General features: G+C 40.4%; 2 protein-coding genes across 19 annotated transcripts in view; one reads left to right on the top strand and one right to left on the bottom strand.

Moving 5' to 3' along the window:
• SCLT1 (sodium channel and clathrin linker 1) overlaps positions 1 to 14,580 on the top strand; it is a 28,370-nt gene extending 13,790 nt beyond the window's left edge. For 3 of the 4 annotated variants that reach the window (XM_064416479.1, XM_064416477.1, XM_064416480.1), the window contains exons 15-20: positions 472 to 546; positions 1,013 to 1,158; positions 1,439 to 1,631; positions 3,014 to 3,210; positions 11,210 to 11,288; positions 12,382 to 13,631. In XM_064416479.1, the coding sequence (XP_064272549.1) occupies positions 472 to 546; positions 1,013 to 1,158; positions 1,439 to 1,631; positions 3,014 to 3,210; positions 11,210 to 11,288; positions 12,382 to 12,549 (858 nt within the window). In that variant the 3' untranslated portion in view covers positions 12,550 to 13,631. Of the gene's footprint in view, positions 1 to 471; positions 547 to 1,012; positions 1,159 to 1,438; positions 1,632 to 3,013; positions 3,211 to 11,209; positions 11,289 to 12,381; positions 13,632 to 14,339 lie in introns of those variants that run through there. The other variant, XM_064416478.1, reaches the window with a different exon arrangement.
• Positions 14,581 to 16,849: 2,269 nt separating this feature from the next.
• The window catches only part of JADE1 (jade family PHD finger 1), a 131,222-nt gene continuing 123,236 nt past the window's right edge, over positions 16,850 to 24,835 (bottom strand). For all 15 annotated transcript variants that reach the window (XM_064416462.1, XM_064416467.1, XM_064416461.1 and 12 more), the window contains 3 exons: positions 22,602 to 23,132; positions 20,915 to 21,032; positions 16,850 to 20,405 (listed from right to left, as the gene is read on the bottom strand). In XM_064416462.1, coding sequence (XP_064272532.1) covers positions 19,504 to 20,405; positions 20,915 to 21,032; positions 22,602 to 23,132 — 1,551 coding nt within the window. In that variant the 3' untranslated portion in view covers positions 16,850 to 19,503. The remainder of the gene's footprint in view (positions 20,406 to 20,914; positions 21,033 to 22,601; positions 23,133 to 24,835) is intronic.

The following is a 24,835-nucleotide window of genomic DNA, read 5'->3' as shown; positions in this document are numbered from 1 at the left end:
ACAGGCATTTTGACAGTGAGATCTGTGCTCTAGAAAATATTTCCCATGTGATGACACTTAAGCATCCCTGTTTCTTTCAGAGAAACACTAAACTCAGCCTTCCATGCTTATCTGTAGCTCTGTGTGTAGAAAGGAAAGCTGATATGAAAGCTGAGAAAGTATCCTAAGAGAGTCTGAATCACAGACATCCGATTTCTGAATGAACCAGGAACTTGTACTAAATTATGCAGATGACCATAAGAATTCAATGCTTCTGCACCTATTTATGCATTAAATTTATTTCTAAAATATTTCATTTGATGTGTCTTGATTTGTAAATTGAATGATCCTATAGAGAAAATAATGAGCAGGTAAAATCAAATGCATTCATGGCAGCAGCAAGAGCTGCATTTACACTGGGTGAGGTTTGGCTTCAGCACTTCTTTTATTTTCATTTATTAAATCTTACTTAAAAATTACTTTTATTAAAAGGAATGTGGAGAGAAACAAAGTCAAATTGAACGAGCCATTAGAGAGAAGAGAGCAGTGGAAGAGGAACTTGAAAAGGTAAGGCAATTTGTTTGTATTTTACATCACATTTAAGATCTTTTTACAGAAGGAAAAATACATAGATTTTTTTTCCATTTTTCATGTATTTCTCCCTGAATTTCTTATTTTATTTTTGAGCAGATTTTCTTAATTGTAAATTTTCATATATTTACTTCAGGGTTGTTTGCATTCTTTTTTTTTTTAAATCCAGAAGGTTTTTAAAGCTGTAACACCAAACTGAAAATAAAAGTTCTTTGAAAAGTGAGAAAAGTAAAAAAAAGGTGTTTAACATAACCAAAAGAATGCTGGTACATATTCTAGTTAAGATCAATAGACAGAAAACAAAATAAATATCTGATCAGATAATTGGAAACTTTTCTCTTTTTCAAGTGGCAGCAACAATGTTAGAAATACAGTTTTATTTTAAATCATGGAAAAATAGGATGCAATGAGGAGTAAACTGACATCTAAATTTACTCTTCAGATTTACAGGGAACACAGAGAGCATGAATTTGACAGTAGGAAGCTTGAGCAGCTGCATCAGAAGTATTTACTTGCAGAAGCTGCCAAGGATGACCTCCAGAGGAGTCTACAGAAGACACAAAATAAACTGAAACAACTGGAAATGAAGTAAGTGATGTTACAGATGTTTACAGAAGCAGAGCAAGCAGTGGAAATTACTTGGGCTATTTAAACTTTTCAATGTGTGTTGTTAGGGCTTTGTCAAATCTTTTTATTCAGTAGCAGACGTAGTATCGAGATACCATAATTGTGAGACTGAGAATGAGGTTATCAATTCCATCATCGTGATAAAGTTCTTTGCTGATTTGTGTATAGCTCCCAGTTTATTTCTTTCATTCTCTGGTTCAGGAGTTGTTCAGTTGCAGCCAGGCTTTCTTTCTCTTTTTAGCTCTGAAGAAGAGAAATCTCGTTGCCAGGAAGTTATCTGTAAATTGCAAAGCACTCTGGATTCAGAAAGAGAAAAGAGTGCCTTTGTCAGTGAACAAAGACTAAAACTTCAGCAGGAGAATGAACAATTGCAAAATGAAATGGAGGGTTTGAGAAAACTGGCGGTAGAGGCCCAAAAAAAAGCTAAAGTAAAGGTATGTTTTATTTATTATATTTTTTTGTAATGTAAGACTAATATTTGCTTAGTAAGGCAGCAGTTTTAAGAAAAAAAGCATAAAATGTTTAAAGTAAAATTGAGAGTTTCAGTGATGCTTCCTGGTTGCTGCTTAAAAGTAGTTTTATTGTTGCATTGTGTGTCCTCAGAATCCATGGGGGAACTCAATCTCTGCTAATTAAATTGTATTTTAATGTGTATTAAATTCTCCTGGATCAGAAGACACCAAATGTTCTTTGCTTTAAATAGGATGAATAGATTAAATAATGCAATTCCCAATCTTTGTTTATTGTCTCTAATGTGTCAGAAATCTTTGTCTGTCTGACTTTCTGCCCAGAGTGTTCCTCTACTTGTTGTGTCCACCATGTTGTCAGGGCAGCGTGTAAATAAATACATATAATAATATTAATAAATAAATAAATATAGTTAAATAGTGTGGCTGTCAGGCACTGGCTCTTATTCTCTGGACAGAGGAAATTGTTCTCTATGCTTGGCTGCAAGCAGGATTATTAGCTGCAAGCTGGTTTGTTCTTTTTGAACATGCTCCATTAAATGCCCCTGAGCAGGCTGCAGGTGGAATAAGGAATCAGAAGTAACCTCAACAGTTTCAGGGTACCTATGGCTCCTGGAGAGAGGAACAGCTTTCATCCTTGATGTGCTTTCTGAGTGTGCAAAGCTGGTCCTTTCCCCTCTGCAGTGTAAAGATACCAAAGAAAGGAATCTGAGGATGTGGAGCAATGAAGACCACCTCAGTAAGCAGTTTTACAAGGTGTGAGTGGGGATCAGCTCAAGTCTGGCTTTCACTTTGCACTACAGGATAAAGAAAGCTGTGAAATTGAACAGGGACTCTTGTACAAGTCCAGAACCCTTTGCTTAAACAAAGGATGAGAGTCTTGTAACAGAGGTGGTGGATATGAAGCACAGAAAGCATATACTAAATCTTTGTCTGTCTCATTTTTAATCAGGCAGGCTTCCATTACAGTCACAGATAAGATTCACTGCTTGATTTCATTTCCCTGTGATGTACAAAGGACTGCAGATGCAGTTATGAAACTCCTAACAGATTTATCTAGATGAAAAAGAACCAACTTGTTTCTGTGGTGGAAACACAAGGGAGAAGAATAAAGATTACTTACAAAAATAAGCATACACAGCTCATTATCCTTTATTGTCAGTTGTCCTATTTGCTTAAATTGGCTTTGGGAACACATATCTCTGAGCATATAATTAGAAGTTTAATTATTGTATGTTACACACTTGCAACAAATGTTTATAAATTTAACTCGGGCGTTGTAAAACAAATGAAAAAAAAAAGGTATAGAGTGAGAGATTTGATTGCACTGGATTTGTGGGGTTTTTTAGATAAGCACAATGGAGCATGAGCATGCAGTGAAAGAACATGGGTATGAAGCTCGACTCAGGGAGATGGAGGACACCAGTCACAAGTCCACTACTGAGCTCAGACGGCTCTTAGTCGCTCAGCAAAAAGCAACAAACAGGTGGAAAGAAGAAACAAAAAACCTCACTGAAACTGCAGAAGCCAGGATCAGTAAGCTGAAGTAAGTGCAGTTTTGTTCTCCTTCTGTAAAGTGTGGTTCAGATACTGTGTGGGGTATGGCAGTAGGCCTGTAGTGAAAAACCATGAAGAGCAAACCATCCAGACTCAGAGATGTGCTTGCAGCAAAACAAAGAGTGATCTAAACGAGAACCTGTAATGCTCTCTGTAAAGTTAGCACTGAAGGAAAACTTGCGCTGTTTCATTATCTTATTGATAACGTGTGAGGTTTTGTAATGACAAAAAGTAAATGGAATATATTACTTTTGATTTTTCTCTTTCAAGATACAGCACACTCAATTTAGACAATTTTTATTTTGGATTATGAGAACCTCTGTACCTCTTCAGAAAATCCATAACATCAGTTATGGAGTGAATCTCCAGACTTCTAAAATGAACTGGACAAAAACCCCTGGGAATGTACATCTGATGTCCTGTTTTGAGCAGTTACTGTTATAAATGAAGATAAAAATGTGTTGTGTGATTCTCCTAAGGAAAAAATATGGTATAAACTTTACTTTTCTTTTATTTCATCCACATTTCTAAGCTGATGCTTATATTTTGCAGTGTAGAATACAAGAATATTTTCAGTTTTGCAAGTTTCCCCTATGCTTCATTTCATTTCTAGGCTCAGGAAACACTGTCAGTTAGCTCAAGTATGATATTAATTTGAGATTAGCCTGGTATTTTTATAGAACTGTAGAGAAGTTTGTCCTCAAGATCTCCTCTTCTTCAAAACTGCTAAAAATTAGTGGAGGTTGACACACTGGTCCACAATAACTGCTAAAAAAAACTTATGGAATAAGGCTTCCTAATTTATTTAAAATTAAAGTAGTTAGAAAGGAATATAACATTGCATTACTTTTCAGTGGGTTTGAGAACAAAAATTCAGGTTATGCAGCTCAGTTAACTTGATAAATTTGAAGCAGCCCTTTAGTCATTGAAAGTGATGCACTCATGTGGTTCTGTGCTCAGAGTGATTTTAGAAATTGCTTTACTATCATGTTAACATGGAAGCAAAGCTTTTCCCTATTAAAATTGGGAACCTGTGAATTCTATCTTTCCTTTCCTTTGGGGTAGTATTGGGGTTTTTTCATGTTTTATTACTAATGTAATGCTTTACATATTCTCAGCTTCACTCATATTTCCAGTATCCCATGCAGTTTCTGTAGTTACAGTTTCTGAAGCATAGCTTGGCATTTCTTGGCTGTCAGAATTCCAGTGGTGTGAGTGGAATTAGAACCCAGCTCTCTAAACACAAGCCAGGAAAATCTACCTTGCCACTACTGTTAACCTGGATATCCATCTTTGCAGTGAAGTGTGTGCTCATCTTTATCTTCCCTAAGCAAACAGTTACAGGGGGCTTTTTACCTTACCTGTTCAGATACAGGCTGGCTTTATTTTCCCTTAAAACATCCTGCAATTTGCAAAGGTTATTATTAAACAGTTCTTTAGGAGAGGGAAAAGTCTCTTTCAGAAGACAAGAGCATTGAGCCTGTTTGTGAGACACTGGGAGCTGTGCTGGTTCACTGACAGTTTAAGTGGTGTAGCTTCTCTGTGTGTAATTAGCTGGCTCCTACTTTTTTAGCATCTTTTGTAAATGCAGTAACTGGAGAATAAAATTATTTTGCAATCTTTCATGCTAAGGTAAATTTTAGCTCTTAAACTTGTAGTTTATTTTCTGTATATCAAAATACAAAACTTCACAGCTGAGCATCTATGTTCATCATTAGATCCTGGATGTGGTTCAACGAGTTCCAGCTAAAAGGGGAAAGTTGCAGGCTTCCAAAATAATTAAAGTTACCTGTGATATAGCTGTTTTCCGTCTAAAACCTTTACTGTTCTGTGCTAAAATGTTGTTGCAGCAGATCAAAAGATTTAGTCCTTATTTATCTGCAGCAAAATGCTGACATAGAAAATACAAGGAAGTCTGCTTTGTGAACCTGGATGAAAAGTGGGTAATAAATCTTGAAAATGTCCCTATTGATGTGACTTCAGTAGATATTTTGGTGCAAGTCTAAAAGCTAATCAGTTACTTTATGATATGGTTTTGTGTGTTATGCCTTTTCATACTGTAGAAGCTAGAAATAGAAGTCTTTATCAGGCATTTGCTCTACCTGGCAAGGAAGCTGGCAATAGAAACAGGCAAGTTGTCATTTAGACTGACATCAGGAATCTGGTGTAAATCTGTGCAGTGATGCTCTGATATCATGGTGACAAGTAGTCTAACTGAACCTCATCAGTATTATCTGGAAATTTTAAAGCCAGTTTAGTTTTCACCTTATATGCATTGCCAGACACTCAGCAATGTAGTGCAGAATGCAGTTGGTATGAAAATTAGCTCCAGAATTTACATTGTAGTAGTTATTCAGCACAAAAGTCCTTGCTTATACTATAAATGTATAATTATCATATTTCTTTTCATCTGTCACAATAATATTTTGAGTGCAAGTACAGAGCAGCAAATAGCTTCTTACTGTGTTGGGAACTAAAATAGAGTTGCTGATTATTTAAAAAGCAGAATAATTTTGCAGCAAATGCATTTATCAGGGAAATTTCATTAAGAACACAAAATATGACTGATACTGGTAATGGATTAATTAATCTATTGTTAATTAAATGCTGTGCTTGAAAGGTCTCTTGAGGCTAATGCAGGAAATGTTCTCACCAAGCCTTGTGGTGGGGTCCAAGGGAACAGAGGATCCATGTAAATACCTGAGCGAATGCAGAGGGTGTGTTGGTGACATGTAGCAGAATTAAATCTTTTAACAAAAATACAGTTTTTAACAAGAATCATTACTCTTGCAGCATGCTAATATGTTTTATAGCTGAGTGTTTTTTTAGGAAGTTAGAAACTTCCTAACTAAGTCCTCTCCATGTGTGTGGGGGAAGCATTTTAGATTGCATTCCATCAGGAGGCTGCTGTTAGTGCAGCTCCCATAAACACTGACTCAGTGTCCCATTTGTTAGTGTAGGTGTTTCCCTTTCCTTTGCCTGAAAGTCATGGTGGTTTTCCAGTTCTGTCCTCATTGCTTTCATTTTCCATGTGAAGGTGTCTGAAGCATTTTGGCTTCTTTATTAAACTTACCAGCAGCAGCTGCTAACTTTTCCACATTCTGTGCTGCTCATTTGTCATGTTCTAAGTCTGCAGGGTTTTGTTGGTGAAGGAAGCATTAAATAATTTTAAGGAATGAAGCAGCAGTGAATGTTAGGGGGTTTTTGATCTGAAAAAAATTTAAGAAGTAAATTTTGCAAACTGTAATGGTAGAGCATGTAATGTAAAAAATACATGAGAATCTAGTAGATCAGTGAAAAACCTGTAGAGAGAAGTGTTGATAAGAAAACTGATACTTCCAGGCCTCACTGAAAATTGTTCTGTGCTTTTCTGGACCTTTGGATCTCGTTCAAGTTAAACATGTAACTGTTGCTGATAAAACTGAACTTGGAATTCAGAACCAGTGCACTGAATACATGTAGATTAAATTACATTTACATTTTCTTCGTACAAATGTATTAGTCTTCATTTATGAGAAAAGCTTTCTTCCCTCTGAGCCTCTTAAGATGCTTCATGCATCTTAAGGAGAATTTATTGGTAACAGACCTCATACTCACCTTGCAGAAGGGCAAGGAGCCAGTTTTGCTTCACTCCTTGTGCCAGTCAACCCTGAAGGTAATTAGGGAGGTCACTGCTCCTTGTGACAGAGGTCATCATTCCAAATACAAACTTTGCTCTTGGCAAACTACTCGCTGCCAAGTTTATTCCCTTTATTCCTACAGGGTCTGCTCTGGCAGAGTCAGAAACCAAACTGCTCTGGCCCCTGATTGCAGCATGTTAAAAGTACTTTGAGTTCTCATGATATGTACTGAAGTCAACTTAGACAGCAAATGTTTACAATTATAAAATAGTAGTAAAATAGTATAAAGTGAGTGATCACTGTAAAAAGTTGTAAGAAAAGAGTCATCTTTCATATTCTTTATAGGGGTTTAATTGGAAAACAGAAGTATAGAAATTTTATAAGACTGTCAAACGTATTTCATAACATGAAAAGAGCTTCAAAGTATTGGTGAATAATTGGCATATTTTATGTTCATTAGTTTAACTGGTTCTTGAGTTAGTAATTTATTCTTTCCTTCTTCTCCTGTATATGTGGAATATTGTGCAAGTAATCTAAATTACCAAATCATACTTAATGTTGAAAAGCTTTTTTGATCTCCAGTGTCACTTCTCCACAAAGGGGTGTTGAATTGAGAAGAACTGGAAGCAATCCATGTGGCTGTTGTTGCTGATTTACAGGGTGTAGAGCTTCCAATTGTAAAGCTTTAGGCTCTCAGTTTGAATGGTGATTTGCCATAGTTAAAAAAAATCAATGTTAAGTGCTTTTTACTTTTCTTCATTTGAAAGAATTTAGGAAAGCTTCCTCCCTTTTGAAAGAAATGAAGAAAGCATACACAAGTTTTGAAAGAGTCTTGCTTTGACTGAAGCACTATAATCCAGAAGAATGGTTTCTCTGGCCACATTTGGGGGAAGAGACTGGCTGAGACTGCTCTTGTTACCTTACAGCATCCCTGTACAGCTCTGTAGCTCTTCAGATTTCAGCTGAGGAGAATAAATGACAGCATATAGGAAGTGGAATCAGCAATACCAAAGGGATGTTTAGGAAATTTGTAAATTGGAAGGAAATAAACTTCAGTAAAAACAGAACAGAGGGTAGAGTGGGAAGGGTTGAAAGAGACATTTCTGACAGCAGAATTCAGGCAAAACCAGGGTAATTCAGTCTGCCAGCATCTGCTCAAATATAATGAAGTGACAGACAGTATGCAAGTTTTAAAAATAAAGGGCAGATGATTGTTTTGTTCTGTAAAGCCCACCTTTACAGGTCTGTACATAAATGCACAAATACAAAAGATGGTTAATCATATATGCAGTCTCATTGACATATATCTTTTGTAGTATCAGTATTTTTTGTAGCTTTTTATGTCCTCACCCTGAGAATGAAAAGTTGGGGTAAATAGAGAGAGGATTTTGCAGGTAAGCAGATAAACCCTTGCCTGACTCTGCACCAGTGGCCAACACCGAGAGCTTATTTTTGTTGAACATGATTCTAGTTGGAGCAATTCTAAGATTCACATGGATAAACAAATTTTTATATTGAATCAAATGACTGTATCATCCAGAATGCCCGTCAGTGGACTAGATCTGGACAGCTGCAGACAGGGAAAAAGGTCAATCCTCTAAGTTGAAAACCTGACAGGAAATTGACAGTTCTCTTGACTTTGCCATGGATATGGCTTTGGCCTGTCAGACACATGGATGATTGCTCAGTTTAGGTACAGTTTAGCTTGAATAGGGGTAGAAATAGGTGTACACAGGTCTGTTCTTCTACAAAACAGTGCATGAAACAATTTATAAACATTGACTTAAACTATAAAGGGGGGTATGTTTGCTTCCATGAGACATTGCATTTGAGAAGCTTTAAAGTCTGAACTTCTTAATTACAGAAGTAATAGAGTAACAATACACAGTGTGAACAAACTAATAAGTGAATAATCCTGTTCATCTGCCATTATTGTCTTGTAGCAAGATATAACTTTTTGTGGAGAAAAAAATAAAAGACACTTGTAGCATAAACCCATTTATTTGATTAACTATGCAGAATGGCTTCATTTCCTTAATAGTCACTTGCATTATAATTGTCAGTACTTAACAAAAGGGAATCCTTGCTATATTGTTTTTATATTTAAAGACTTTGCTTAGCTTAAGCCATCTGACTGTAGCTATTTTGGGTGTCTTTGTTCCAGTTTTTGCCTCTGACACATTTCTTTGTCATAGTTAGAGTCCCTGACTCATTAGTAGGCATGTGTGGTGTTTGGAGTTCTCCGTTTTTATCTTTTCTCTGGTTGAAGAGTCTGTCTCTGAGGAATGACCTTTTTTGGTGGCAATATATGAAGTGTTGGCCATGAATGCTTTTCTCTGCATCCTGTAGAGTACATGGAATGAATTGCATGGCATCTTGAGATGAAGAAGTTGCCTCTTTTTCTGAAACATTATTCTTGGCTGCACTTGTGCAATGTTTGGCAGCCATAGCTGCTTATTTTAAGATGTTCATTAAAGGGAAAAAAAATTACCAGGATGAGAAACAGCTGCAGGTACTGGCAGTATACAAAATTCATAATTACTAAGAGTAACTGAAGCATATTATAGTATAATTCAACCAAAAAAACAGCTGGCACATGCTATATTTGTCATGAGAGCTTTGCAGAAAGTACTTGCTGCAGCTGGTGGATTTATCACCCGTCTGCTGAAATGCTGGAAGCTCACCTTTTGTTTCCTACTCACTTAGCAAAGACAGTGTGCAGTGGGGGCTGGTGTAATTATCCAGCAGTTGGGGTTATTGCTCAGTTCTAATATTGAGATCTCATAAGTTGTGTTTGGGGGAGGGTTAACACTCAGAATGAATCAACTGTCTAGCTCAATAGCCATCACATTTCCTGATGCTCACAAGGTTAAACTGTTTCCTTTTAAATATGTGTGTGGTGTGATCTCATTATAAAAATAATTTCTTGATCACAGCTGTGTATGAGCCTGTAAACTCTGTTTATGGTCTGTGCTGCTAAGCATGCTAATTCCACACCTCAGCACAAGCACAGGAGACAGGCTCCTTTCAGTAACTCAGAATTTTTAGGGCACCTAAAAATTGGTCTCCTATATTGAAAATGCCTCATTTGATGCTTAGTACTAATTACAGAGGACAAATTACAGAAATGGTGTTTCATGCTAACATACTGTTTTGATCCTGTAATCTTAATTCTTACTTTATATAGAATTGTTCACATGTGATAACAGATATAACCTATATGTGATTTTAACTGTTTAACAACATTGAAATATCTGCCCACGTACTTTAATTTCTATGAAAGTTTAAAGCTGTTGAAGTTTTTGTGATATCTACCTGGGACTGGTGAAAGAGGTTGGGAAGGTGGGTGGTTTGAGGTGAGTGCAAACTCCTCACAGGATGTAATGGTGGCCTGATGTTACACATGCATTGCAACCTTGTATTTCAAGTGCCATGTATCAGTTTTCAAACTTTTACCAGTACTAAGTTTAAAAGTTTATAAAAGCAGATCATTGTTGAGAACTAAGTGTTATCATTAAAATAGATGAAAATCTGAGGTTAAAGTATCTGCTACCTTACCTCCTCTCCCTCAAAAAGAATAAAGGCTTTAGTTCCCATGCAGTTTCAGCAACAGGGAGAGCATTTAAGGTGAGGTGGTAGAGGCTGGTCAGAGGTTAGAGCAGCTCACTTAGGTTTCCATCTTTCCCTGGCCAAAATTACTGGAGCTGTGTCTTTAGTGATTCTTCTTCTTGTGCTGACAGAAGGCAAGAACTGTTTCCTTTAGGCTCTAGTTCAGAGATTGTCTGTCATAACCCAGATGTTTTTTGTCTTCAATACTGTGTAAATTGAGGATCACTAAAACTCATTCAGTACAAAATGAAGGCTTTGAAGTAGGTGGTATGTTCCTATTCCTCACTAAGTGTCACATTGTTGTCTGTCTTACAAGTATAGAATGATTTATTTTTAGGTACTTCAAAGCACCTTTAAAAATGCCTACATTGAGGTCTGGTTATGGAACGCTAATTAGAATGTTAATCTCAATATTGAACTTACTGTGCAAAATGCAGCTTATATTTATTGCATACTAGATAGCATGCCTCCAAAATAAGATTCAATAAACAGGGAAAAAACCCTGTAAGATGTCAAGTGCTCTTGACAAAGTCTTGCTGATTCCAACAAATACATCTTGTTCCTCTGCCATTACAGTTTTGAATGCACAGCATGAAGAAGTGCTGTGTGGTGCTTTTGAAATGGGTGTTTTAAGAGTAACCCTGTAATTAAAACCCACCATAAGCCTCCACAATTCAGGGAACTATCTATGAAATTACATTCCAATAACTGAAGTGCTACTACTGTTTGCCAATCAGCATCTTTTCTTCTGATTCCCAGAAGTGAGCTGCGTCAACAAAAACTCCGTGGCCAGGAGCTCATTTCCCAGCTGGAAATAGCAAATGAGAAGGTAACTGAGGTAAGATAATGACTGATGTGACAGCTACTTTCAGTTACAACCTGATGTGCATACACTTAAGATCTTAGCAGAAACCTATTTAGGTGAGTTATGTTGCTGGCTTAGAGAAAATTGAGTATTTTTGACAGGGATAGTCAGTAACTGTTGGGAAGCCTCACTGTTTCTTGCTGACTGACATGTTCCAATGGCAGGAAGACTAATGAACTTTACTCTCAAATTACAAAAGTGAAAGGGGAAATCATCTTTCTGTCTAAGTGACTAATCTAGCAATTCTGGACAAGTTTCAGGAATTGTTTCTGAACTTACTTCTGCCTGTGAATCCCTGCAAGCCCCTGAGCAGGAGCAGGCACACTGGGATTATGGATAATGTGGCACATACAGACACCAAGTTCTCCACATGCTGTGTGTATGCAGAATTTACATTCTGTGTCCATATATGAATATAGCTGAAAGCATTATCCATTAAACATGAAGGGCAGGGTTGTTTTGGAATGTGCATTGTTCAATAATTAATGGCCACTTAGGAAAGGGCTTTCCTGTCAGCTATAAATCTGGGATAACATCCAGGATAAATCCTTCTGTCTTGTTTTTTTGTAGTGCTGTGTTATTTAGAGGACAAAAATTATATGAGAAGTGAGTAAAGGCTGTTTAAGAAAGGCTTTTTACAGACCCTTTGAAGGGAACAGAGGAGATCTGTAGCAGATTTATATTTTTACATATTCCCATTTGTATTATCTACTGTATTCCTCTTTCTTCTGAGCTAAATTGCTAAATCATTTATGTTGTAAGGTTGCATGGATTAAATAACCTGAATTAAAATGTTAGCCTTAATCCATCTTGCTTCAAGGTGGTGAAATGAGTAAAACTTCCCCTGCAGATTGATTGATTGGAAAAGTCAGATCATGTCACATTTGAGCTGGAAATTCTCTATGATGTGTCAGCAGTTTGTCCTCAGGCTTTTATTGTAAGGGGAAAACAGTTCCACTTCTGACACTCCTCTTGTGCTAAGCTTTTTTTTGCTACTTTATCCACTGAATGAGTGGGTTCAGTGTAAAAGAACTTGGCACTGTGATGAGAGATTCTGTTTCCACAGGATGAGACGCTGATGATGGAATATCGGGAATACATCGACAGGCTTCAGAGGCGGCTGAGCCAGGCAGAACAGAGAGCGGCCACAGCATCCCAGCAGGTACCCAGCTCACAAAAAGTGCTATCCAAGCACATGGAATATGCAAAAGTACTCACTTTACATCATTCCTGAGGCAGAGGTGATCTGATGAGCATTATTACCAACACAGTTTTAACAACCTTGGATTTTGGACATGTCACCTTCTGACAGGATGTTTGACAGCTTAGGTTTGTTTGTGGAAACCAGTTTCATATGAATGAAACCTGCACAGTTCAAAATATGTGAATGAAGGTGTACAGGCCTTTCCAGCTTTAGAAAAGGCAAATTAACAAAGACAAAAAAACCCTTAAATAATTGTAGCTGCTGTTTGCTGGTGTGCACCCACTGCAGTTACCACTGGCTCTGTGTGACAGCTCTGTGCAGCAGCTCCTGCAGTGGTAGAAATTGTGCAGACAGAGTAGGAAATGCTTGTTTCTTTCCAGGCCATTGGAAAGGTAAAGGAGAGAGAGTGTATCCCTCTTGGTATTAAATGTTTTCCATAGTGTTTCAGCTGTACAACTTGAAGCAAATCCCATGGGGGCTTATATACTGAGTTCATTTTTTTGCCAAGGAAGTTCATTACTCAAGTTGGCCTCCTATTAAGTAAAGATGGTCTTTCTGCCTCCTGCTTTTTTTTTTTTTTTTTTTCAGTGATTTAGGAAAACCATTTGCAAATTACAGCTTGTTAATGTGGGTGACCCCATGTGAGCTGCAGAGAGGAGAGATGTTTGGCTGACCTAAATTGCTCAGTTAGGACAAATGGCATTTTTTTTTCCCAACAGCAGTGAATAAATGGGCATAGCTGCCAAGCTGTCATAACATAAGCTGTGGTTCCTGGCTCTAAATGCTCTCTGTCATGACAAGGTCTATTCAGCTGCTGAAGATTTGCTCTGAAAGAGGAATTTTTATTTTTTTTTTAACCTCCTGTTTGTTATGTGGATCTGTTTAGCTCTAATGCTTCTAAGATGCTGTCTTCCCATAAAAACCAAAACATCCTTATGTCACATTTCAAGGGAATAAACTCATGGCCTTGGTGCCCATAGAGGAAGAGGTCTTGCTGTTCCTGAAAACATTGGTAATTAGCTGTTCCTCACCAGGCTTTCTCTGAAAGATAACAAAGAGATTTGATGTTATGCAGCCCAAATGCTGTTACCAGACTTCAAAACTGCCTTGCCCTCATGGCAGAGGTTGCTGCAAAGGCCTGGCTGCTCTGTAGTGATTTCAGAACTGCTGTGCCAAGCCCCTTCCTTTTTCTCTCCACCCCAAAAAAATACATACTGGCACTATCCCTGCTAATGGTCTCCAGTAGTGCTGCAAGACTGTCCCCTCTTCTGAATCTGGGTATTTATTCTCTCCTAGGCCCCAGAAGGCCAAATGTTCACATGTGAATTCCACCAGAGTGCTGATTTTCTCTATTCCTAACCTGTAGACTGAGGGCTGCTTTCTGACTTGTGTGTTCTCACTACTTTATCCACCTTCACTGTAAAATTGTATCAAATATAGAGCTGGACTAGTAGGGAGCCTAGAAATTACACTTTTATTGTGGTCAGTTCAATGATTGAAAATCTTAGCTTAGTCTGAAAAAATGATTCAGTAAGAAACATAAAAAATACAAGATAATATTTGCACAAATATAAAATATCTATCCTGTAGATGATTTTTAAAGTGTATTCCTGCTACCTATCATCTTGTATTCTCTGGGATCTGAATTAAGACAAAAGCAGTAGTCACCTACAGAGTATATTGTAAATTCTGCTGTTCACACTGCTTGTGCTTGTTCCCCCTCCTTCATGACACATTCAGTGTGGAAGTTCTACTGTTACTGTTACTTTGATCCTACAGCAGTTATTATGAAGCTATCATCTGCTTGTGTTTCATTACAGCTCAGCCTGATAACTACACAGAATAAAAAAGCTGCTTCCCTGAAGGATCTGGAAAATATTTAAACACGTGTATTTTTCATTCACCGTGTTGGGAGTTTAGGAGGGTTGCTGGAGAAACTTCATATTGGAGCACTACAGTCAAAAGCACAGCAAGGCTTGTAAGACAAATTCTGGTAAGGAAAGGAGTAGATGAAGATCCTGTCTCTGTATGCACAATAAAGATTGGAGGAAGACTGCAAAATGTTGTCATTCAAGTCCTTTATGTAGCAAATGAAAAAATCTGACAGTGCTGTGGCACATTCAGGGTTTTTTGGTCTAAAATCCACTAGCTCCAGCTGTGATGAGATTGTGTACAGGCAGTAGATAACACTTCTGTTGAAATTCATCTTGGCTTTGCTCATGTGCAGTCAGTATCTTTCATTTTTCCTTATAGTGCAGGTAACTTGGGAACAATTTGAAGCTCCTTTGTGAATTATAATTAGACTCATTACAGCATGAGTGCCAAAGAGTTGCTCTTTTGATGGTCAGTGTTTGAGCTGCATGACACCTCCGTTGCCTGCCAGTGCGAAGAATTCAGTTTCGTTTGGTTTGATGGCCCTAAAGTGCAGCTATGGCTACTCAGCTTATTTCTAAGCTCTCTAATCTTCCTGCAGTTGTGCTTTTTCTTCTTAATATACTATCAACTTCATAATTATTTTGCAATTCCTTGCTTTTCTGTTGGTCTGCTGCCTTGGTTTGAACGTATCTGCGAACTTCCAGTCTCTTACTTCAATTTGCACAGAGGTGAAGTCATCCAGCCTTTATGCCTTCCAGTGGGTTTCAGCTGTACAGATGCCAAGATGTGGGAATCCTCATGTACATGGAGTTTTTTTGATAGTTGAGACAGGTCATAGCTATCATTGTACAATTACAGCCAAACTCAATTTTCTCTTTTAGCATATATTACAAGCATTTGATAGGTGTTTGAGTGATTTTGAAGTGCTCACATCCTGGCCTTAACTGACATAATTGCTTGTCCTTCCACTTAAATGTGAAGAGTGCAATTCTGGTTTCTAACCTCTCATGCAGCTGCTGGGTAGCGTTGCCCAGTGCTTGATGGAAATGTCTCATTTGGATTAATAAACCTGTGTGTCCATGGCAGTGGATCTTCACCATATTTGCATTTTAGTGGACAGAGCTGGGCTGATCTCCGTCTGGAAACAAGACTTTGTGCTGCCTCCTGAAATCTTGGCTGTTCAGGTACAGCCTGCAAGATGGATACACTCTCAGAAACAATTCCTGCTTCCTGCAGGGAAAGCCACTAGTTCCTACAGTGGTTGCTTTTTCTTCTTGATAGATGCCTGTATCTACCGCAATCTCTAAATCTCAGTTTTAGTTAAAAGATGTCGAAGGTTCTCCAAAACAACACGGATACATTTTTCAGAAGCTCCACTGTCTGTTTGGGTGAGATTTTCATCAATCAGCTGAGTGATAACAGAGGCAGGCAAGTACCAGGCACCTTGTTTCCATTTGCATAATGCACAGCTGAGATGATGACAGGCCACCTGGAAGATTTTGTGTGAGCCATTAATCCCCTTCACTCCTCAAAGGCAGGCTCTGGCTGTGAAGTGAAACCTGGTTGGAAGGGGCAGGCACTTCTCAGGATCTGGGTATTTGTTCCTGGAGGCACAGAACGGCACCTGCATGCTTTCCTGTTAATTATGGGTATATTCATTTCACCTTGGGGTGCAGCTCCTACCTGGTGGCTGTTTGCCAGAACAGGAACTGCAGCGATGACACAAGGGGCAGGAGAGCAATTCCAGCAGATGACACAGGAAAGGAAAAGGTTTCTGTGCTGGTCACAAGGAGGAGTGTCGTGACACGGAGCTCATCATACACCCACCATCTCCTTTCATTTCCCTGAGGTGGCTAGAGGAGGCTGCTCCCATGTTGCTCCCACACTGGGAGATCTGGTTTTTTTCAACATGGATTGCTCAGAGTGTCTTTTCACAGCCTTGCCTTGCCTTTTCTTGCTTGGCACCACGTCCATTCCATATTGTCTGCATCTGGAGTTTAGAGGAATCCTCATCTCCTGGAAATCCTGCTATACAAGAAAATGTTCCCTCAGTAATGCATGACCCCAGCCAGATCAGAGTGTGAATGAACTTTCAGCCTGATTATCCCAAAGAGCCATGGGTTCAAACCTCAGGTTCCTTTTCCAGTGGAACATGTACAGAGATCATGGACTTAACAAGGACATCCTCTGTCTACAAATGTAAATGTTTTGAGGTAAGCAACACCTCTGTGAGGATGCCAAGGGGAAAACCACACAGTGTTCTGTTGGTGGGATGGGCACAGCTGTCAGTAACAAGCAGTCCTAAAAAAAAAAAAACCTTAAAAATTTACAAAATCTTGCAGCTGCAGTGTGCATGGTGATACCTGCACTAATCCAAGAAAGCTGTCCAGATCATTGCAGTGAAGTGTATTTGTAGAAACCCAAACACAAATTAGGGGGAGGTCTAAACCACTGCTGGCAAGGATACTGCAAAAATGTACAGCATTTATTCACATACAGACAAAAGGCACAATTCTACGGAATATTTTAACAAAAAATACAGCTGTTTCAACTAGGTCTTTAGAAATACTTCAAAAAAGGGAGAAAATAAATACAGGATTGGGCCATGTAATATAAAATAGTCATCTCTACATATACTTTTTATTTCTGTTTCTCTTCATGCACCTTTTTTTAATTAATTTCAGCTGAATGGACACCAAAGCTAGGCACATAGTGAAAAATCTGTACAGGTTTTACAAATGTCATCACAATTGTCTCAAACTTCTGAAATCAAGATTTGTACGCAACATGAACCCTTCATTTAGATCTGTGTGAGTTTATAACCTAACAAATGACATTCCAGGCAACTCTACAGACGTTCAACTAGCCTACAGTTGGACAGAACACACGGATCATATCAAAGATCTCTTGGTCAGTCAGCAAAAGGAAAGGTCACGCTTGGAAACAGAACTCCAGCAAATCCCAGTGAAACACGGGGTGGGTTTGTCACTGCAGTACCTGCAGCACCTCCTGCTGAGGGCTAAGCACAGGGACAAAACTAACCTACAGAGCTGGTCGTACCACAGCCTTTTTGGTTTGGGGTCAGCTCCGCTGGAAACCTCACAAAGCTTTCTGCCCTCAGTGCCAGGGGACAAAGCAGCTAAGGCATTCACTCTGCACAACGTAAGTGTTCATAATATAGTGCAAATTAACAAGGTACCTCTGTCCAAGGGGTGTGAGGTTAAAGGTTTACTCAGAATCCAAATTTCGGGTATTCCATCTATGGCTTGACAATTCCTGTGTGGTCATGAGCTTCTTTCTTCCACGAAATACCAGTGCCTGTCTGGAGAATGTTGCTGGATGTTGAGTAGAACTTACTGGCTTTTACCTTTTCTCTGTTTGCTGTTTATACTTTGAAGACATCCCAAGAGTGGCTATGTAACCTCAGTCACCAGTGCCCTGCTTTACTTTCACCTCTGTAAATCATGTGTTTATTCTTGGGACCAGCAACAGAATTGTGAAAGTATATTATCTTACACAAAATTCCCCTTCCTCAAAAGATTAAGACTTCCAAGTTTTAAAACAGGGATGCATTCTGGTGAAATATTTAATTCATAATGTTAACTTGCATAGCAAGATAGGGTGTTAAGTCTTTTTTATTTTCTGATTGAATCCTCAGTCCTATGGCAGAGGAATTCAGTGTTGTCAGTGTTCCCTCCTCGGGAGGCAAGGATCAGGCATTCCAAGGTGAGTGGATGCCATAACAGCAGGCTGGGAGTGGGAAAGGAGAGGAGAAGAAGCTTCTTCATGCCCATCTCTCTGTTAACACATTGCTGCTGCTGCTTTTCACCAGTACATACCTCTCCTACATCTACGAAAAATTCCAAAATGGACAGGCTCCTAATGCTCCACTGCAGTGTGTGCACTCAGTACAAAACAGTATCCTCACAACCTGTTCATATTATTGCTCACAGCTTACTCATTATTGCCACTTGCAATTATTAAAAAAGTACACAGTCAGAATACAAGTTCCCTTTTCCATCTAATCTAATCCATAATAGAACCAAATAGTTTTTTCTTTGCTTGACTGTAAAGAGCTAATCACAATGTATTGCCTTTGTGTTTTATCCTATTTAAAAATATATATTTGTGTCCATTTAAAGCAACCTTTTAGTGTCATAAGCCTGACTCTCCCAGTACATATCATTAGTGCATCTGTGGTGGCCTTTGGGAAATCCTCTTGCCTAGTGCCATAGAAAACTTCTGTTTGGAATTGTCATCACACTCCCAAAGGCAGGTGCCTGACCATGGGTGACAGGTTGGTTATTCCTGGAGTGCTGGTACCTCCAAACCTGCCCCTTGCTCAGAAGTGAGCCATTTGGGAACATCCTTTGTGTCAGTCCCAATCTTTCAAGCCCTGCCCTGTCCGTTCCTCCTCCTCCAGTGCAACATCTTGGCTGTGCCTGGTCATCACTTACATGTAAACTCTGGACCATAGGGAGGGGTTTGAGCTGCCACCTGTGCTCAAACTGAACACAACAGAACACATCCTGCAAAGAGAGGAGAAAGATCAGCCCCTGCCCAGGGACGGGGAGCATTTGTAATGGGACTTACCAGCGCAGTGCAGTATGGTCTAACAACCATCTTCCATTCAATACACACGAGTTAAATTAAGAGCTTGTGCTTTTCCAGAAATCAGGGGAAGGGAGTAAAATTTTCAGTGCCTTTTAGCTAGAAGGGATGAACGCAGCCTGATTCCTCCTACCCTCCCAGCCCTTTTTAAACGATTTTTGCGAGTTGTGTGCATCCCAACTCCTGTTATAGTAGCGATGTCACTTTTCTGCTCACTCACGAAAGTTGCAAATAAGGGAGATTCAAACTTCTCACAGAAATGAGGAGGGTAAGAGGGTGTGGATGGGGCAGAGAAAAAAAAAAAAAAAGAAAAAGAAAACCAAAACCAACGAGCTTAAAACAGCTTTAAGTGCATGTAAACATACTTATACAACTCAGAAAAAATGGGCTTTCATTTTGTCAGTCTGTAGCTCTAAGAATGCTCCTCTCCCACACCGATGGGTAAGGTAGAGTTGGCTTGTAGGCAGTGTGACTCTCGTGACCCCGTCCCTGTGTCAGTCAGGTGGCCAGGATGCTCCTGCGAATAATGTCCGTCCTCCTGCCGATGCTGCTGCTGGGGCTGAGCCTCTGCTGCCTGCACTTCTTCTCAGCCACTTCTGGCTCAGAGTCGCTCATTTCGGCGTCGGGGACATAGCCATCGTTCTCACTGTCAGGCTTTAACTTGCTTTTTGTCCTGTCCTTCGTGGCAACTCTGCCCACGCCCAGGTAGGGGTAGCCGGAGTTCTGGCGGCAGGCCTCCTCCAGGCTCTCCCCCTGCTGCTGCCTCTCCCCCTTCTTTGGAATTCGGAATCCGCCCCAGTTTTTCCCCGGGCTCGTGGGCGTGGTAGGCACTTTAACTACTGTCTGATTAGAGTTTACTTTGACCAGACCCCCGTTACATTTAGGCACTATATCCCTCCGAGTGCCAGGTGCTGCTGACCTCCCACCGGAGTGGTTCACAGCCCTTTTGTTTTCCAGTTGCCTCTGAGAGAGTTCTGTGGGTCTCAGCGGTTTGTGGTTGTGTTTGGAAGTCTTTTCCTTCAGCTCTGCCTTCGTCACCTCACACTGAGGGCGATTGTCCCTTCTTTTCCTGTGCTCTGGTAGAACGACGCCGTTCTTCTGCTGCGCCGCCACAATCCGTGTCTCGGCAAAGGGCTTGTCCAAATTTAAAAAGCTGCCTGGAGCTGCGCCTCCCTCCCTCGGGCTGGGCTGCCTCAGCAGGGATTTGCTGCTGTTCCCAGACCTGTCTCTTACCCTGTCTCTCTTGTGGGGTTTCTTCAAGGAGCGGGTCAGAGATGTGCCCATCTGCTTCCTGAAGAACGCAGAATGCCACTTCAGGTCCTCGATCTTGGGGGCGTTGGGGCCCAGCGACGGGCTGTTGAACAGCACCGTGCTTTCCACGGAGAATGAGGAAGGCACACCTGCATGGAGGCAAAAGAGTTCAAGTCAAGCAATCCCATAGCTGTGGAGATAAACACCAGTTTGCAATGTACCTTTTTAAATTCTGCTCCTCATGCCTGACGTGTGCACATCAGAAATGGGTATTTGGCTGCCTGTCCTGCACTTTTAGGTCACAGCTCTGTGGCTGTGTCAGGGTTTCACAGCATCCTGCTGGTGTGGTTTTATATTCCTGTACCTGCAATGTAGCAAACACAACTCCTCCTAACACTCCTCTGTCCACTAAGACAAAGACACTCCTCAGAGACAGAGGCAAAAAGCAACAGCAAGTGGATCTCCCTCATGCCATCTAAAATATGGTTTATTAGTTACTCAATAGTTCAAGGATAATCTGGCCACTGCAGTGATTTTGAAGGTATTCATCTTTCTGAGGAATTAAATGAGAACAAATGAGGCCCTGTTTGTCCTTCACAGCCTGTAAGCAAACCTTGTCCCTGTGCTCTAACATGAGGAAGGGAACACTGAGGCATACCTGAAACTCTTTCTTGTTCCAACTGCTTTGCGTAGCTATTGAATATCTGTTCCTGAACTTTGCAAACAGATCTCTTGATTTTTTCTCTCCGTGTCACCATGTAAGTGAGGTTACGCACCTGGAAGACAGCAAGGGCATGGGTTTTACAGGAATTGTATTCCCAGGATATTGCCCTACCTGTGCTTTGAACTCATTCAGCTGGAGTACTGCACACCTTTTAAACAAATGGTGTACAATTAAAATTTAAACAATTTAAATTTAAACAATTGAAATTTAACTACCTTCAACACAATTCTTAGAGAACAGTCTGTTTAACTGACAAATTATCTGTTGAATTGACAGGCAATTTAATTGACAGATTATTCTACCAGATTTGGAGAACCACAGCACAGAAGTAACTTCTACAAACACCTGAGTCACAGACATGCAAAATCTAGGGAACTGTTGGAAATCCTTGAATGTGCTCAGTATTTAATATTTCCCAGATGAGGGAATGACTGAAAAGTACAGGAAAATTATTCTAAGGCTCCTCTCTCAGTGGTGCAAGGTGGTGCCCTGTGAATTACAGCCTTCTGGTCTGATCTGGAGAAATGTAACAAGTGTGTTTGTTTTTGCAAAGGTCCCTTTTTTAAAATCCAACTTATCTTGAATGTACAATCAGTGGGAACAGAGTAGTAAAACATTCAAATATTACTAAAATCACATATCCTGTTTTGACATCACATTTAGAAATGGAAAGGATACACACAGCATAATTTAAGATCCAGAGAACATAGTTACAAACTCTAATTATTTAGCTGATCAAAGAGAAGATGACAAGTAAGCTTGAGCACATGGAGCAGGAACAAAAGAGCCCAGGTAACAGCCAGGATCTGGGCCATCTGAACAGCTACAGAAAGGCCATGGGCTGGAGTTGAAACTAGGAGAAAATTCAAAAGAATAACTACAGCAATTCATTGTAAGAGTAATTAGGCATCAGGATCCTTTACAAAGGATGCAGTACATCCATGAGCACCTGCTGTCCAGATTTAAAGATTAGACAGTATTATGAAAGAGAGGCTCTGGTTCACCTACAGGTTACTGAGGTAGGACCTCATGAGCCGGCTTTCGTCCATGGCCTACATGAGCCACGTGCTGTAGGGACATGAAAAACTAATTTCAGTGTTCTTTCTGGTTCTAAGAGCTCTTAAACTAACCCAAAAAGAAAGAAATTCAGGATCAGATGCACTTATTGAAACACCAAACTGATCTTATTGAACTGTTATTCAAAACCTAAATAAATCAAACATCATTTACCTCCCAAACCTACACTGACCATCCTACTCTGGTGTGCCAATGAAAAACAGATCTGCTGCAAATCAAGGTAAGTTTCATCATCCTTTTCACTGGGTGAAAGGAGCATGGAAAGCCCTTAAAAGCTGAAAAGGCTTTAGCTGGGGGCTGCAGCACAGTCCACAGCCATCAGAGTTAATCAGTAAAAAGGCCCGAGCAAAAACACGACAGTTGCAGGTGATTGAATGCTACACGCCAAGACCTGCTGGCCCCGTGACTGACCTCTGTGTGCAAAGGGCAATTGCTGTGCTCTGGAGAAATTTAGTGTTAATGGCCTTGCCTGACAGCACAGCTGTGAGCACAGTTTGGGAACTCAGCTCTAACTGTGGCCAGCACAGGCAGTGCCGGGGCTTACCCGCTCCAGGTCCTGCCGGAGGTGCGTGAAGAGCTGCAGCCTCCTGAACAGAACATCCTGCTCCCGTTTAGCCAGATTGTCCTCCTCATCCTTCTTTGGGGTAATCAAAGGCTTATTGAAATTGGATTTCCTCTTCAGTTTCCAGTACTGGTAAAGGAATTCCACCGGTTCCTCAGGCAGCCGCAGCACTTTGGCCACTTCCAAAGATTCAACAAAGGTGTAGAACTCATCCTCCAGCTGCTGGAGCTTCTGCTTGCGGAAGCTGACCCTGTGGGCCTCCTCCTGGTTTTGATCCATGCTGTGGAAAGGGTCCATGTGGGCAGGAAGGGAGGTGTCCTGAATCCCATTCCTGTTCTCCTGAGCTGGGCTTTCACTCAAAGTCTCAGCATCCGCTTTCTTGGTGGAGCTGTGCTTGGGACAGTAGGACTTGAACTTCACCTCGTCGTTCTCGGCCAAGATGGTCTTCATCTCCAAGCCACGGTCAAACGCGCAGGTGACGTGAAAGGCTGTTCTGCAGTTCTTCACTGAACACTAGAGAAAATAAATTACAATTAACCAAATAAATACTGAAGTTAAGAATCCACACTGCCTAAAACTGTTGGAGAAGTCGGGGCTGCTTTGGAAGAACTCTGTCACCGCACTCTGCTTCCAAGCTACACGTGCTTCCTTGCTCCCTTTAATTAGACTTAGTGCTTTCAGGCCAGGCAAGGATCAAGTGGCCCAGAGGGACAGGAGTGTTTAACCCCCCTCCAGCCCCACTACGCCATTCCATGCAGAAAAAGCCACAAGAGGAACACTCCCACTGACACCAGAGCCACTTGTGTACAGCACCGTTACTGAAGTAAAGTGTTCCCCTTTGGAATGTGCCAGCACCAGGGGGAAGGAAAAACACTGTGGTGGCTCCAGGCCAGTCTGAGACTTTTAATTAAAAAGTCTTTCCCAGCACCTGGACCCATGCTATCCAAAAAGCCTCAACCAAAGGGAATTTTTTCCCCCGTTATCCCAATTTTATTATGTCAAATATTAAATCACTGTCAACCATTACTTCACTTCACAGCTTTCACTTCACCTTGGAGAGGAGGAGAACAGGAAATTCAAATGTTGTCATTCTTCTTCCTACTCAGTGAACTCAGCCATCAGAGAGTGATGGGCACTAGTTCAGCTGATTTAGCACTTCATTTCCATTATATCTAATTTCCTTTTGCAAAATGCTATCATACATACCACCAGCCACCAGCTGAAAGGTTTAAATACATATAAATATGTATATATACACAAACACACATACATATTTGTCTGGACCCACTCACACCTCTGGTGAACAGGATTTAAAGTGGAAATGAGCACTGGTGTTCCTAACTAGGAAACAAAACTATGTTTAACCCAAGCCACCGACCCTGAAAGAGCAACAAAGTGCACTGGGATGTTTATACAATGCTTTGTAAAGAAGCCAAATCTCTCTCCACTCTGGGTTTCCCTGCTCAGGTTGACTCAGCAGCCAGATGGCTTATAAGGTATGGCAGAGTTTAAACTGCACAGGTTTCAAATGAGCAGTGTTTAATAAAAGCAGCCTATTAAAGGACTTAAAAAATAGCAAAGCATCTTTTTCCCTTTCCTCTCCTACTGACAAACAAGCCAGGAGCATCCCAACTGGAATACTGGGCAGTACAGAGAAGTGCTTTAGCCATAACTAGCTCTTACTGCAGCTCATGTTTTGTTGGGAGAAAAGGGGAAAGCCTGTCTCACCGGGAGGAAATCTGCTGAACCTGGGGGAATAAGCAATCTTGCTTTTCCCAGCTTATTGCAGCTGCTCCCTGACCAGCCTGGCGCACACTTCCAGCTGCCACTTTTCCTAATTGTTGTGCACATAGCAGAAGGTGGCCTGGAGAACAGACGAAAACAGCTTCAGCTACGTAACAGCAGCCAAGAGGAAGGGGATGGCTCTGCAAGGAGGGATTATGGTTGCAAATTTATATGCTGTGGACAGATTTATTTTCTCTAGTTAACACTTACTATTTCTATTTCATACATTGCTCACACGGAAGTGGCCTGTGATAGGTTTCACTTGGAACTACTGCAGTGTTGCTGATTTACAGCTCTTCCTGGCAGCCTCAATCAAACCACTTGGGGCAGAGGAAAAAAGGGAAATAGATATAAACTCATTTCAAAGCAGTGTAGGACTTGAGCCATGTTTGTGCCCTAATGCTGGCTTGACCACCGTGGATCCTGTAACA

The sequence above is a fragment of the Passer domesticus genome, chromosome 4, assembly GCF_036417665.1.
Source record: "Passer domesticus isolate bPasDom1 chromosome 4, bPasDom1.hap1, whole genome shotgun sequence".
NCBI classification, from domain to species: Eukaryota; Metazoa; Chordata; class Aves; order Passeriformes; family Passeridae; genus Passer; species Passer domesticus.
The sequence above is the reverse complement of the archived record's forward strand: the minus strand, read 5'-3'. Positions and strand labels throughout refer to the sequence as shown.